Source organism: Eschrichtius robustus, chromosome X (assembly GCF_028021215.1).
Source record: "Eschrichtius robustus isolate mEscRob2 chromosome X, mEscRob2.pri, whole genome shotgun sequence".
Lineage (NCBI taxonomy): Eukaryota > Metazoa > Chordata > Mammalia > Artiodactyla > Eschrichtiidae > Eschrichtius > Eschrichtius robustus.
In genome coordinates this window covers 49,536,618-49,552,151 of record NC_090845.1, presented here as the reverse complement: position 1 = coordinate 49,552,151, position 15,534 = coordinate 49,536,618, and the positions used below count along the sequence as shown (strand labels likewise).

At 37.4% G+C, this 15,534-nt stretch overlaps 1 protein-coding gene and 1 long non-coding RNA gene across 3 annotated transcripts in view; one reads left to right on the top strand and one right to left on the bottom strand.

The window, feature by feature from the left end:
* The window catches only part of WNK3 (WNK lysine deficient protein kinase 3), a 120,693-nt gene extending 116,153 nt beyond the window's left edge, over positions 1-4,540 (top strand). For both annotated transcript variants that reach the window (XM_068533853.1, XM_068533852.1), the window contains 2 exons: positions 182-384; positions 4,211-4,540. In XM_068533853.1, the coding sequence (XP_068389954.1) occupies positions 182-384; positions 4,211-4,540 (533 nt within the window). The remainder of the gene's footprint in view (positions 1-181; positions 385-4,210) is intronic.
* LOC137757205 (uncharacterized) lies at positions 3,663-13,183 on the bottom strand. The gene is made up of 4 exons (XR_011072311.1): positions 13,143-13,183; positions 10,585-10,631; positions 6,149-6,224; positions 3,663-4,526 (listed from the first exon to the last, which is right to left on the bottom strand). It is a non-coding gene; the product is annotated as an uncharacterized lncRNA (long non-coding RNA).
* Between the last annotated feature and the right edge of the window lie 2,351 nt (positions 13,184-15,534).

Sequence of the window (15,534 nt, the reverse complement as noted above, 5' to 3'; positions counted from 1 at the left end):
GAGAGTGAAAGGGATACTGTTAGTAATTACACAAGGACCATAGCTTTAAGCCAGAACTAGAATGTCTGGTTACCCTATCTATACCCAATATGTAGTTCTGCATTACTGGCCGAAAAAGAGTATTTGTTTATCAGTTTTAATTCCTTTTCCTGGTTTCTCTGTTTTTTTTTCCTTCTTATAGATCCACTGTGTGTGGAAAGTAGTGCAGCAGCATGCCAGCAATCTCCAGCTAGTAAAAAAGGGATGTTCACAGATGACTTACACAAACTGGTGGATGACTGGACAAAGGAAACAGTAGGAAATTCTCTTATTAAGCCAAGTTTAAACCAACTTAAACAGAGTCAACAGAAACTAGAAACAGACAACTGGAACAAAGTATATGAAGTAAGTTGTTTATACCTGACCCTCTTTATTTATGAGAACTAAAACCATAAAAATTGATTCACTTAGGCCTATAGTTATAGTCACTATGATAGAGTGGTGTGATTTGACAACAGAGAGACTTTTATCCTTATCTAGATTCATTATGTCTTTGAGCAAATTATGTTTTAGGCCAGGGGCCAGCAAACTATTTCTGGGAAGGGGCCAGTTAGTAAATATTTTCAAGCCATGTGGTTGTAACTAATCAACACAGCCATAGACAATACATAAACAAGTGGGCATGGCTTTGTTCCATTAAAACTTGATTTGCAAAAAGAGGTGGCAGGCTGTAGATTGCTGACCCTTGTTTTAGGCTATTATACCTGAAGAAAAAAAAAACATCAAGTATCAAAAAAGAAAGCATCTGGGGTGAGGGTTAATTCAATCTTGTGGTGCAAGAAGAATTTGGGTTTTGAGGAAAAGTTATCTTATGTTAATTGTACATCAGTATTCTTAGAGCCAATAAGTTATCTTATGTATTCAGTATGAAAAAGAATTTTAAAGATACTTAAACTAGAATATTATAAAAGATGTCTTAAGTTTATGGACGAGATGTCTACTTAATTGCATATGGCCTTAGTCAGGTATACAAGCAATTGAAATGTAGAAAGTAGTTGTGGTGCACGGGCTTAGTTGCTCCACAATGCATTCTGGAGTGGGAAGAAGACAGGTTCACAGAATAGTATATATAGTATTTATGTAAAATTATATAAGATACATGTATATATGCATAGAAATAGGAAAAGCCATTAAAATATGCTGGATGGTGGAATTGGGGCCTTATTTTACTTTGTACTTTTCTGTATTTGAATTTTTAAAGTATCATTTTTTCAAAGTGAGTAAATCTATTAAAATGTGAATCAGGGCTTAGAATCTGAACCCATATAATTGAAAGAGATATATCTGAGTGTGTGTGTGTGTGTTATGTTTGTGTACATATATGTGTGTGTATATATAGTCATTGCTGTAGTTTGCTAAAGAGTCTGAAAATTCATTTAGTGTTAACATTGAATAAAATTTTTCAAAAGCCTAGATTTTCCAAACTAGTTAGCAGTGTATCTTCTTAAGGGCTCTGTGTATTTATATTATTCCTGGCACCGATTTATACACAGATAGTATCACCATTGTAAAAATTGGCAGCCTTTAGAGGCAAATTTTAAGGCATAAATGTGTTTGTGCTGCCAGTGAGAGATCCTCTGAGCACTATGTGAATGGAGGCCTTTGTTGATGAGTTGGAGGGTGGTTTATTGCAGTATAATGAGGGATGTTTGGAAGAAGAGTGAGTAGAAAATGGAGTACGAATAAAAGTGGTGAAGGTCTTTATACGGACTGGGGTTCCAGCGTCAGCTCAGTCATTTACTAGTTGTGTGACTTTAGACAAGTCACTTTTGTGTCAGTTTTCATGTCTTTAAAACAGGGATAATACCTTCCTGCTTTGCAGGATTGCTGTGAGGATTAAATGAGGTAACATCTATAAAGTGCCTAGCACATAGTAGTATCCTATACATGGTAACTATTTTTGTATTTTTAGGTTCAGTTGATTATATCTTTGTGTGGAGAGCCCATCTCACTATCTAATGTTCTCGCATGTTACTGTTCTGTGCCTTAGAAAATTTTGTCACAATTATGTGCCAAGCCCTCTGCTAGGCACTGGGTTTGATCAGCAAAAACAAGTATGTTCCCTGTTCTCATGGGACTTATATGCTGGTGGGATAGTTAGATATGAACACACTTGTATAAATAAACATAAAATTGCAGCTGTAATAAGGACTACAAAGGAGAGAGATAGGATACCATACAGTAAGGGAAATTTGACCTAGTAAAGGGAAGTCAAGAAAAGCTTCCCTGAGAAAGTGATGATTGAGCAGAGATCTGCAGGATGAGTAAGTGTTAACTAGGTGAAAAGGGGAGGGAATATGATTCTAAGCAGAAAGAACAGCATATGCAAAACCCCTGTATGGGGAAACAGAGAATGAAAGGACTGAAAGTAGGCCCATTTGGCTGAAGTGAAGAGAGCAGAGAGGAGTTGGTGCACAGTGAATCTAAGGAGAGTCTTAAAAGTGGTGATGACAAGGAACTTTGTCTTTATTTTAAGACGGATGGATAGCCATTGAAGCCCTAGGGTTGACATGATCAGATTTGCTTTTTGAAAAGATCACTCTGGCTTGAAGCAAGAAGAAAGATTATTGAAGATAAGGGTAGATATTTGTAGACCAATTAAGAGTTAGTCACAGTAGGCCCGATAAAGAGAAGTTGAACAACTTTTTAAATAACTATACTTCAATTTAAAAAAAGAGAGAGCGAGAAGCTGAAGAGAAGTGAACAGATTACAAAAAGTGTTTAAGAGATAAAATGGACCAGATTTAGTGATGGAACTGATGTTTGGCAGAGGGGAGGTGTCAAGGCAAGGTTTCTGGCTGGTATAGCTGGCTATCATTCCAGCATACCAATCATCAAGAAGGGGAACATGAGCAGGCAGTGTGTTTTGGTAGAAGAAAGATCATACGTTTGGTTTTGGTCATTTGAATCTGAGATGCCTTTTAAATATCCAAGAGAAGATTAAGTATAACATGTCATCTCCAATTTTTATTTTTTTTAAATAAAAATCACATTGTTACTGTTTGTAAATAATAATGTTTGTTATAGAACTTAATCAATGCAGAAAAGTACAAAATTTTAAAATACCACCTTCAAATCCTACCACCCAGAAATAATTGTCACTAACTTTAGATAAACATCACTTCAGATATCTTTCTATGTCTGTATCTGAATACATAGAAATAGCTTTACAAAAATGTGATCATACTATATGTGCTATTTTAAAATCAGAAGTATTTAGTTTTACTTTAACAGAATAAAAATACTGATATGAAAAAGGGATTGCTGGACTTTAAATGTTTTTCTTTTCACCTCAAGAGATCTTGTCATTCATTCTTGAGTCAAGCTAAAAACCTTTATCTTAACTGTAGTTTGAAACTTTAGTTGAAAGCATTTTAGCTTGACCATCAATTTAGAAGAACTAAGAATTTGGGACTGATACCAAGCTCTCCTTTAAGTAAGAATTATTTACTTCCATTTACACTTATTATTCCCATGTTCATAAGATTTCAGTAATCTCTATACATACACATAATCACAATACGATATAATAAGAAGAGTCAGGCAGGAATATGTTTTCTCAGTACTGCCCAAAACATAATTGTCTTGAGTTTAAATTTCCAAAAATAGAACAGAAATGTCAGACTTTAAATAGTGAGTAGGAGGAGGTAGGGAGGGAGGTGACATTTATTGAGCACCTACTATATGCCAGGCTTTCCCCTATGCCACTCTAAATCATGCTCCTCTTTCTCCAAAGAATTATGTAGTAAAATGGACTACTGTTGTCTGTGGCCCTGAATGAGAGACTGCCTGGGACTGGCAGAAGGAAGTAAAAATAGAAGAGTAGTGCATGCATGAGGAAAGGAGACACTAAACTGTGAACAGAAACTTAGCAGGGCTCTTGGAGTTAGCTGGAGCTGTGTTCAAATCCTCACCTTACTATTAACTTGCTAAGTGGTGATGGGTGTTATCAATTTTGAGCTTCTGTTTCCTCATCTAAAAATGCCTGCCTTGCAGGGCAGTTACGAAGATGAAATGAAATAAGGTATATAACTATGCTTAGCACACAGAAAGTTACTCCAAAAATGGTAGACACTCAGAATAATAATGGGAGAGTAGTAAGCCAAAAAGAATACAGATGGGTAAAAGTATCTACCAAATAAACTGATCTTTTGTTTTTATTTTTTGTTAGAATACTCCATCTACTATGGGCTACACATCAACATGGATTTCTTCTCTGTCCCAAATCCGTGGAGCTGTCCCAACCTCCTTGCCACAAGGACTCTCACGCCCTTCATTTCCTGGCCCATTATCATCATATGGAATACCCCATGTTTGTCAATATAATGCTGTGGGGGGGCCAGGGTATCCAGTACAGTGGGTAGGAATTTCAGGAACACCACAACAGTCTGTAGTAATTCCTACCCAATCTGGGGGACCGTTCCAGCCGGGGATGAATTTGCAGGCATTTCCAGCTTCATCAGTGCAGAATCCATCCACGATCCCTCCTGGTCCCAAGTGAATCAGAGTAGAAGATGAAGAAAAATGAGGTATTTTTCAGAATTAATTTTCAGGACACCTAAGATATTAAACTTTCTTCTTCTTTGGTTCTGCCATATTTTCCTTCGTTTTGAGTTTACTTTCCACTATATTTTTTTTTTTGTTCCAATGTAGTATTTGATATAGCTCATCATCCTGTAGAACTGTGCAGTTTGTACATAGAACACTGCACACAGAAATGTTTTTTCACTTCAAATCCTATCCTCTTTGATACTTGATTTTTTAAAAATACTGTTCAGAATGCTTTAATAAGCTCAGCTTGAGCATTTCCATTTCCAGGACACTTTCCATTATTGCTGCTCTCTGCAGCTGGATGATACTTTTCTTTAAAAGGTATAAAAACTATTTATATTCCCCTAACATGGGCAAAGTGAGACCCTCCAACAGCTGGAGTCTTATGGGATTCTTCACATGTTTATCTTAGGTTTACCTTTCGCAGAAGGCAGGGTAACTTGCTGCAGGAAATGTTTTGGTGTATAAAATTAGAATAACTTTGTCAACCAATATAGAACATGAGCCCTTTTTAATGTGATTTTCTTCCCGTCGTCACAGCAGGAGTGAAGCCTTGTTTTAGGTGAGGCGGAGAGAAAGGAATAAACAGAACTGTAACAGTTCCTTGATTCTGCAGATACTGTAGCTGCTTTAGGATTTCCATAGTAATTCAAAGCAGCTATCTCTTTGTTTCTCATGTGCACACTACATTGTTTTTGAGCATCTGAGAGGCATTGGTTTGGCTTGCATTCCTTTGCAAGGGATGTATTGCAGCTGATACGAATCTCATTTGGGGGGAATCTTTGTGTTCCTAACAAAGAGGATTCAAGTTACACCTCTATTAGTCCATTCTTCTGAAGTGAAATTTACTTGACACAGTAGGTTTTGTAGGTTTTGAGACTTACACATGAAACACTGGCTTTACAGGGTTCTAAGAGATGTGGGGTATACATTGTCCTGCAGTAGATAGTAGACCCTCAAACGATACTATTTAAGTTGCCCTTAGCTTTTTTTTTTGATTACCTTTTTTTCAGTTGTTATAGTTTTCTTGTTAGTATCTAGCATCTTAGATGATTTTAGATCTCAGATGATTTTGGCAGCCTCTTTAGAATCTGAGAGAGATCACTGTCAAGTTGCACTTTACTGGGTTTTATCCAGTTTTAGGAGGAGGGGAGGCAATGTCAAAATATACACTTTTGGTTTTCAAGAAGGTTAACTGTAATAATCTTAAAAGGCTGGTCACAGAGTTACCTAATGCTCAGTCTGTGAAACCCAAATAGAATTCTAAAATGGTATTTATCGACTACCACATATAAAGATGTTTAAAATACTTAGTTTTCACTCTGAAGATTTCAAGGTCATTTCTAGTACACATTTACCTATAACGAGTTCTGTCTACTGGTCAACATTCCAGATGATCACCCAACATTTCTGTTGACAGATTTTCCTCTAAAAATTTTACCCCATGATCTTGCCAGGTAATGAGGAAAACTTAATGGGTGTACTTTTTTTTGCACAGTCTACTTTGTGACATTCAGTACCCTTTTTCAAAAAAAAAAATGTGTCTTATGTTACTTACCTGAGGATCACACTCAGCATCATGAAGATTCTGTTGCTATCATTTGGGGGCATCCAGGGCAGCATTTTGAGAATTGCTGTTGATAAGAGCCACAGGTTTCTTTTCATAAAACATACTCTGGTTTGGATGAGTCTTTCTAAAACTTATGTACAGATTCTTCAAATTTCTTCTACAGTATTGGTTTGCAAGTTGAAGTGGTTTTAGGACATTAGTGTAATGCAAATTCTTGCATTGCAGTTTTCCATGTGTACAAAAACAATGTGCCTAAAATCCGTAATTCTTTAAAACTGCTTGTGTTTCATTATTAGAGTCGGCTTTGTGTGATTACATTGAGACTTACAACCTATAAAGTGAAAATACTGCAGGTTTTATGATCCCTTCTTCTCGAGTTGCAATCCTTTTAAACAGTATACCCCAGGATGAAAAAAGCTCCATGGATGACATGCACAATTACATTTATTAATGGCTGCTCTACATCATATGTCCCACATTTTGCCACCACCTCTGTTTTATGTATAATTCATCATTCTTTTGCCTGCAGAATTTTGCAGTGCCTTGTAATATTTAGAATCTTTTCAGATTTTTTGCTGGAAAGAAAAGTAGTCTTCTAAAGTTTGAAGATGGTGAGTAGTGTACTGCTGTCCCCATGCTGACTGCAGTAGTTGGGTTAACATATGTTATGTATACATGATGTATATGTAACGTGTATAAGTTTAAAAATACAGAAAAAAGTGAGTTTGTGCAGAAATGAAGAAAACAGTGTTATTCACATCACTGTGGGTTTTTAAGTTATTTTTTTTCCCATTACTTAAATGTTTGATTCCGATTACAGTCACTTTGACTGTAAATATTAGCTAGTTTTCTATCTAGGGGTTTTGCATTATTTCATAATTTTGCTAAATCATATGATAGTGCTGTTTTCATCCTTGCTGAGGTTACTTCCCCCCCCCCCAGAAATAATTAACTCTTGAGGTAAAGCTCAGAAATTCCCTTCTTACTTAACAAAGAGCCTACTATGTAACAAGGGCCTTCTCCCCATTTCCAACACACACACACAAACCTGTCCTTTCCATTTTCCTTCTTGTAGAAGAAAAAAAGGTTATACTAAACCATCCCACTTGTAAAGTTTATTTGGGGGTAGTCTGTGTGTCCAACCACCATGTTTACTTCTCAAAGTGCAAGTCTGATGAATAGTACTGTATCTCCATATGTGGCAATGTGAGCATTTCATCATGAATTACCTGCTGCTATGTTTGTGAAGTTGGGTGTAACATCGTAAGAATATGAAACCAGTATTGGTGTAAATCTAATGAAAATAACCCTATGTATATTTGTAGCAGTCTTGAATCTCTAAGGCAATTTGCTGTAGTATAACAAATATCCATTTCGTTTTTCATCTTTTTCTTGCCAGTTTTATATCAAGCATGAATTCTAATGGTTTGACAGCAAAATTATCTGTGAAAGTATAAAAGGCACTTTTCTGCTGTGATTTTTGGATTGAGTGTGGAGTGTTATGTACAGTATGATGGGATGTATCATTTTAGAACCGCAGATTTAATTCTAGTCCAATTACATTTGTTTATCTACCTCTTTTTCAGTGCTGTTTTGGGGTACACATGTAAACATTGCCTGTGAAACTTGCTTTTTTGCCTTGACTCTCAGTATTCTTTCAGGTTATAAATCTGGCCTGCTAACTATGAGTTTGAAATGAGAGGGACCATCACTCTGGCACCAATCTATGTTTAAGTGACGAGAGCCACATGCTTCTGTGAAATAAGCTTTGGGAATTTAGGGATCGAGAACGGAGAAATAAATCCAGCTGGTGGCAATATAGGACTTAGTTGTAGAAGTTAGTTGTAAAATAAACAAATGGTAAGAAAGTACCTAAATTAGACAGTCTGGTGCCTGTAACTTCGCATCTTTTATTAGAGATGCGTTTCTTGTCTGTGTGCCTAAAGGGCTATGGGTTGAAACTGCTTTAACTATCACAATGAAATATTTGACAAGTCTTACAGCAGTGGCCTGTCATTCAGCATATTAGCATACTGCTAGGTATTTGCAGTGATATTACCTTAAAATGGCCATATGCTTTTAGTTGAATTGTAGTTAGTCATAACTGTTTATCCAATCTCTAAAGTTTATTGGAGGCATTGACTTTCTTCCTTGCTGTCTTCTCTGAGTGATGAAAATGATGCATTCTCTGTTTTTTCCAGAAAACTGAGCAAATGTTTGTAAACTACATGTTATTTGTTTCACGTGTTTACTGTGTGTAACACTACAGCACGTTTAATGTTAGTAAATACTGTATTTCAGGCTTCATGTACAAGTACATTCCTGAGGTATACTTGCCATCAGTTTGGGATTCAGTTATTTAATCTTCTGTTTGGTTTAGAAGAATCTTGAGATATTTGAGGTGGTGTGCAGGCCATTTTCTAGAATAGATTGTTCATTTTTCATCCTGTAGTTTACTGGGGACTTGTTTTTTTCCCCCTTTATTTAGAAGATGAACCAGTAAGGGAGCGGGGCATAGGAAAGGTCATTGATTTGGTAAATGTAATTTCTGGGATTGAAATAAAAAACCCACAAACAATCCAGACTGTAAAATGGTGACACTCAAACTTGGTAAAATCCTTTGAAGTGAAATTAGTATGAAATTTTTATGGAGCCAGATGCTTTCAGGTCACCCTGGAAATAGTCTTTGTATGTGAAGGATGAACACAAACATTGGTCAGGGACCTTGACAGCCACCACTGGCAGGGGCCTGGGATAGTAACCAGGTTACACTGAAGTTATTTTCAACTGAGATAGCTGGAAGATTATATAAACCAACAGCTCCCATTCTGGAAGGTCTTCTTTTAATTAAAAAAACCTCAAATAAAAAGGCTAAAAGTCAAGCAAGAAGGGGAGAAACTGGGCTCTTGAGAAAAAAAAAGTGCCAGTGAAAAATAAAATTCCTAACTGTGTGCTTGTCATCCTTCCAGGTTTTTTTTTTTTAAGTTGCTTTTCTTCTCCATTATAATTTAAGATTTCAGATTGAGGTTTGTGGTCCAGAACATACCCTCAGCAGAAATAGTGACGGATTGGAAAGTACAGTTGTTCAAGGTCTGTCATGCTCAATCAATCACTTAAAGCTGTAATTTGTTTGATATGAATATTAAGCATGTAGACCTAGTGCAGCATGGGAGCCACTCAGGAAGTTTATGCAATTAATAAACTTTCATGCATAATTAATTTACTATGAAGTATGCAGAATTTCAGCCACTTCTCTACACTTAACATTTAGTTGTATATGTGAACTCTCCTTTCTTAATTGGGGAATGTAGCATTATATGGAATGTTGTTAAACCTAATTTTAATCCTTCTTGACATTAACTTTTATTATTTTTTTTGGTAAACCAAGTGATCTGCCTTTAAGCAGTTGTCTGATTTTGGTTCTTTGAAACTGTGATTTTTATTTCATTTGTACCCAACCATTTGTTTTTTGTTTCCTGGAAATTTTGATCTGAAACAGAAAATAAAGGCTGTGTTAAAATGAGTATGTTGTCTTATTAAAATGCTGTCATAGTCACTGCAATCATCTGGCTTAAACTGGTTCTTCATTTACCAAATCTAATTTAGCAGATTTAAAAACTTTAGTCCTATAGATATGTTGGCTGAACAAACTAAGCTGTGTGTTACCTCTTGATTTACAGCTCCAACAAATTTTGAGTTGGACCCCTTCTCCTCATTTGTCAATGAGCCATAATTGGAAGAGTCACTATGATTTACTGAGTACCTACTGTGTTAGTTAGGCTTGTGATAAAATTCATAAAACAATCCTATAAGCTAGATCTGTTACTGTCTCTACAGAGAAAATTTGAGAATCAGAGAGATTAAAGAATTTACCAAGGTACCATAGCTAGTAAATGATGAAGCCTGGATCCAAACCCAGGTCTGACTCCAAAATTCATGGGAAAAACCTCAGGCCATACTGACTCTCACATGTACTGTAATAATAATAATCAAAATACATTTAGACTACGTTTTCAATTATTATGATTAGTATATACGCTTTTCATATATCTTTCATGAGGTTATGTCCAGTGCTTGTTTTATAATTTCAGGAGTAGAAGTATATGTTTATGGTACAAGCAAGAATTCAAAATGTGCCCTTTGCATAAACTTATTAAGGAGTATTTCCTTTCATATTGACAGTGTTTATGGTCCACCTTCAGAAAAAAGTGCATTTGGAAATCTCCATTGCACATCTTTCATTTACCACACTACAGTGACTTGGGAAACTGTCAAATGAGGTCAGATCCCTTGTTCATTTGATAATTTAGGTAGAAGAATCATGCATATGTTTATGCAAACAGCCCTGGAGGAAGAATAAGAGGCCTATCAGAAATATTCAAGATTAGATGAGGATTTGTAAAGTGTTTTTAAAAATCTATTACCTTGATTTAATGACAATGACTCCAAGGTATTCTCTCCTAGGTGATCCCTAAAGGGAGGATACAAGGTACACAGTTGAACAAACACAGGTTTTTTGACTCACAAACCTCTCAAACCTCTATTTTCTCATTTGTAAAATGAGGTGGTTGTGAGTATTAAATGAGATATGTCCCAAATTTGCTAATTGTGCTTATTGTTAGACATCTCTAGTGACTTTCACAATAAACTTGCACTTGGGAAACCAGACTGGTTTGGAAATGGGCCCTGGTTCTTATTATAGTTGATACAGATACCACTTGGAGTCCAGCAGACCTGGATTTGTATTCCAGCTTTGTGAACTTGGAAAATTACTTAACTTTTTAGCTTCAATTTCCTTATCTGTAAAAAGGATAACTGCTTCACTGGTGGTATTTTGAGACTAAATGAAAAAACATAAAGGGCTTAGCACTGCGCCTGGCACATAGTAGGTCTGCTCAAATAATAGTAACAACTACTGAAGGGACCTTACATATCACTAAAGAGAAGAGGAAACAGTCATAGAGATGTGACAAAATTGAACCCAACCTGCGAGTCAACGTGAGGTCTGTTGGTGAAAGATTGGGTATTGGCCCCAGTGGTGCCAGATGATGTAAAGTGAGGTTCAGAGATGAAAGTGTTTAAGTTGAGGGATAAAACACCATAAAACCCATTTAAAATGTGCCATCATTAATGAGCACTAGATTAAAAGAATTAGATGACAGAATTAAGTCTGTGACTAAAGAATTTAGAAGGAGCTAAAGTAGTAGGAGTTGGGGAAAAGATGGTGGGTCTTAAGACAGGAGCTCAAGACAGAAATGAAGTACAGCATAGATGATGGTCTGAATAGGAGCAGGACCTTGGGATAAACAGATGAAGAATTGGAAAAGACTAGTTCACATGCATGTTACAAATTTGTAAGATTTCTCCATTCCAGTTCAGAGGTTCTCATCCCTGACTGCATACTAAAATCACCTGGGGAGGTATTTTTAAAAATTAGTGTCCCAGTTGCACAACAATGTGAATATACTTAACACTACTGAACGGTATACTTAAAAATGGTTAAGATGGTAATTTTTCTGTTATATGTATTTTACCACAATTTAAAATAAAAATAATTAGTGTCTGGGCCCCATCCCTATAATTAGTATTGTTTTAAAAGGCTCCCCAGGTGGTATATTAATATATTAACCTAGCTAGGGTTGAGAACCACAGTCCTTGTTTCCTTTACTAATCAAATGACCTCCCTGCTATTATTGCTGGTTCAAGAAACACAAGCAATATAGCAGCCTTATTAGACCTTCTAATGAATTATTTACTATTACCATACAAGCTTACAGCCTCTCAAACAGCCCCCAAGGATTTGGGCAATAGAGAAAGCTAAGTGGGCCCCTTGCAGAAACTGAACAGCTAGTTACTACTTAGGTGGAAGATATCAGAAGATTGAATCCAATATGAATTTTCGATGCAACTTCTTTATGCTTCTCTTCACCCTTCATTTTAATAATTAAGATTTATTAGGTGCTTACTGTGCCAGTTACTGTGCTAAGCACTTTAATATACCATTTAATCTTCAAAAGCTTCTGAGGTAAGTATCATTACCATCTCCCTTCTAAGCTCCTTGACTGCCTTGAAAACTGTTTTCTCCTAGCCCAGCGTTATTCCTGGCACGTAGTAGGTACCAAATAAATCTGCTGAATAAATTAATGAGTCCCTATTTCATAGATACAATAAGGGCTCAAGAGGTTAAATAACTTGTTAGTTATATAGCAAATAAGGAGTTGAATTGGTATTGGAGCCCAGATCTCAGCTCCAAAGCACACACTTTAACCACTATTCTGTGACATCTACTGTCCCTTTCTACTTTCAGGGCTTTGGCCTCTGTTATCTCTTCCCTCTCTATGGCCTATGCCTAGCATAAAGTTTCTCTTGTACTATATATGTTAAGATTCTTGTTTGTAAGTAACAGAAACCCAATTTGAACAAGCTTAAACAAAAAAGAGGGATTTATTATAAAGATGGTGGTGGTGTCTCAAAACACCCAAGGATACTGCAGATGGGCCTTAGGAACATAAATCAGGTGCTTGAATGCAGCCAGGATTTTTCATCTCTCCTCCTGCAGCTCAATCCCAAATTCTCTGGGAAGGTACATAAAGAATAAGCTCCTGGTGCAACCATGAGGGTAAGGTAGAGAAAGTGGTAGAAAAGGGGTACTGGGGAGACAAAACAGACGTTTACCTATGGTCCTCCGTTTGACTGCCCCGTAAACACATATGCCATTTTCCCCATACCTACAATTCCACAAATGTCCACACCTAACAATCTATGGACAACTGCAAGTCACATGCAACTACTGCATCCAGAGCAATGGCACGGCATGGACATGCCCCTTCCTCATCTAGTTCTGTGACAATCTAAATGTGGATCGTCTTGATCCTGCCACTTCCTGATAAACTTAACTGCCACCAATAGATCTAACATGCAATAGTAGAGAAATATTTAGATTAACCACTAAGTTCCCTTTTAGGAAAGGAGAGGGGCACACCTTTATCAGCCACCGGTCCAAGTGCGCACCATTTCCACCTGGATAGGAAGGAAGGAAATAAATTACGGGTATAGAAAAACTTATGGGAGTCAGTTTATTGATGCTTCTTTTTGCTTTAGCAGTCTGTACTTGGGCCTGCTCTAGAAGAGCAGTGATTCTCGAATGTTAAGGGTGCATTAGAATCACCTGGAGAACTAGTGCGCCCTGCAAAAACTCTCGACACAAACACTCCATTCAAACACCTGCACTAAGAGACTAGACCAAACTTGGCTTCTAGCCTCCTAAGTCGGAGTCTCTGGGATGACCCAATTTCCATCTGGAAAAGCTCGGGCTGTAAAAAGAATTTATAGCTTGCTCTAGCTGACACCTGACAATAGACCCCTGACCTCCCTTTCTTAGAGCATTTACCAAAAAGGGCTTAAAATTATGAATTCTTCCCCTGTCCCTTTGAGATGTATATGTATCTCCTACAACTCCAGAGTGTGTGTCTCAAGGACCATTCCTTTGAAATGTAGTTATCAGGAAGGCTAGGGCCTCTGTCTCCCAGTAACTGTGGGAGGATATAATCCTAACTTAAATAATTGCCAGCTAGCAGACACAGCTAGCCTAACTGCATTTACACTGGCCAACCCTTTGTAATTTTTCACTTCCCTGACTCTACTTGAGCCTCTCCTCGCTCCTCCTCCCTCCTTTTCCCTTTAAAATGCTCAGTCACCTCTGCACAAATGGGAATGGAGCTCTGCTCTTTCCCCTACTGTCAGTAACTGAATAAAATCTGTCCTCACTGCTTTAACTAATGTCAGGCTTTGTTTATCTTTGACACCATTTAAACCACACATTGCTAGCCCCACCCCCAGAGTTTCTGATTCAGGAGATCTGGGGTGAGGCCCCAGAATTTACATTTCTAACAGTTCCTAGGTGCTGATATGCCGGTCCAGGGACCATACTTTGAGAATCACTGCTGGCTCATGCTCCCTGTTCACTAGATAGGATTTTCTAGTGATACAACTTCCTCAAAACCTCATATGACTGCCTGTTAATTTCATTTGAGGGGACTCACAATGCTAATAACAAGTGCCAAGAATCTTGTCAACTTATGCTCTTTGAATCTTCAGATTTGCTAAAGGGAATAATCACCCTGTTGCAGGGTTTTTATTTCTTAGCTCTCTACCTAAAGACTTGGCTCCTTCTCCCTGGCATTATGCTCAAGGTCTCCAGTTCAGAGCGTGGATAGGAAACAGCAGGTTGAGTTCAACGATGTGAAGCCTCTCTTTTCCAATCTGCTCTGGGAATGTTACACTTACCCTTTCTTCCTTGCATTCCAGCTGAATGCATATTCAGAGGAAGAGATCATCACATTTGGGGGAGTTGGAGAACAAGGAATACTGTGGTGGCTTATAAAGATAACCTCGTTCCAGTTCGTTGGAAACTGGATGCCAGTTTCCTAATTAGTGGAACATTTAAAATGAGACAATAAATCAGCAAAGCCCATGAATATCTAACCATTAGCAACTGCTAAAGTCTTGATATAGGCAGAAGGGCTGCTCTGCTTTTGAGTCTCAAGAGCAATAAGCAACTGCTTCGCTGCCAAATAACACAGAATGCCAACTTCCAATTAACGATATGGGAGATCTCCAATCTCTGCCAGTTCCATAGTTTAGGGCCTATAATTTGCCACACCCCATTTCTGGTACCAGTTCTTGAATTAATAATTTTTTGGTCATGAGTAGTTTCTAACCCAACTCTATCTTTAAAATAGTAAGGATATGAGGTTGCCTCAGAGAAACCAAGGGCAAGAATGCCTGAGGAATGATCTAGAACCTGGGTCTTAAACACGATGAAGACTCCCTATCTCCCATCTCTGCTCTGAGAGTCTGCATTTTTTTCTCTTCCTGCAGACCAGCATCTTTTACTTTTGTCCCTCTGATGGGAAAATTGACTACTGACAGCTTCCAAGTTTTACACTTAGAGAAAAACTGATCTCTCTGGTCCAATTCCAAATTTCTAGGGAATGAGATTCTGATCGACCCACCTTGGATTCGTTATCTACCTTTGACCCAGTCAGCGATGGTTATGGTTAACATGACAGTTTTTGTTATAACTCTGTAAATGGGGAGAGGGTTAATTCCTAGAAAAGGAGGGCTGAGTAAACAATCCAATAGGTGTCCATTATACTAGAAAACCTCTATTCCTTCCATCCACCATCCCTTCAAGCCACTATTCCCTCCTTTCACTGCTTGTTTTCACAGGAGTTATTTATGTGCATTGCTTCAACATCTACTTATTCTTTGCCAATCTGGCTTGTTCTATCTCCACTGGTCTTTTATGATAAATTTCTTTATGGAGCTTGAAGATTTTTCAGCTTTTGTATCCTAATACACTGTTCTCAGAT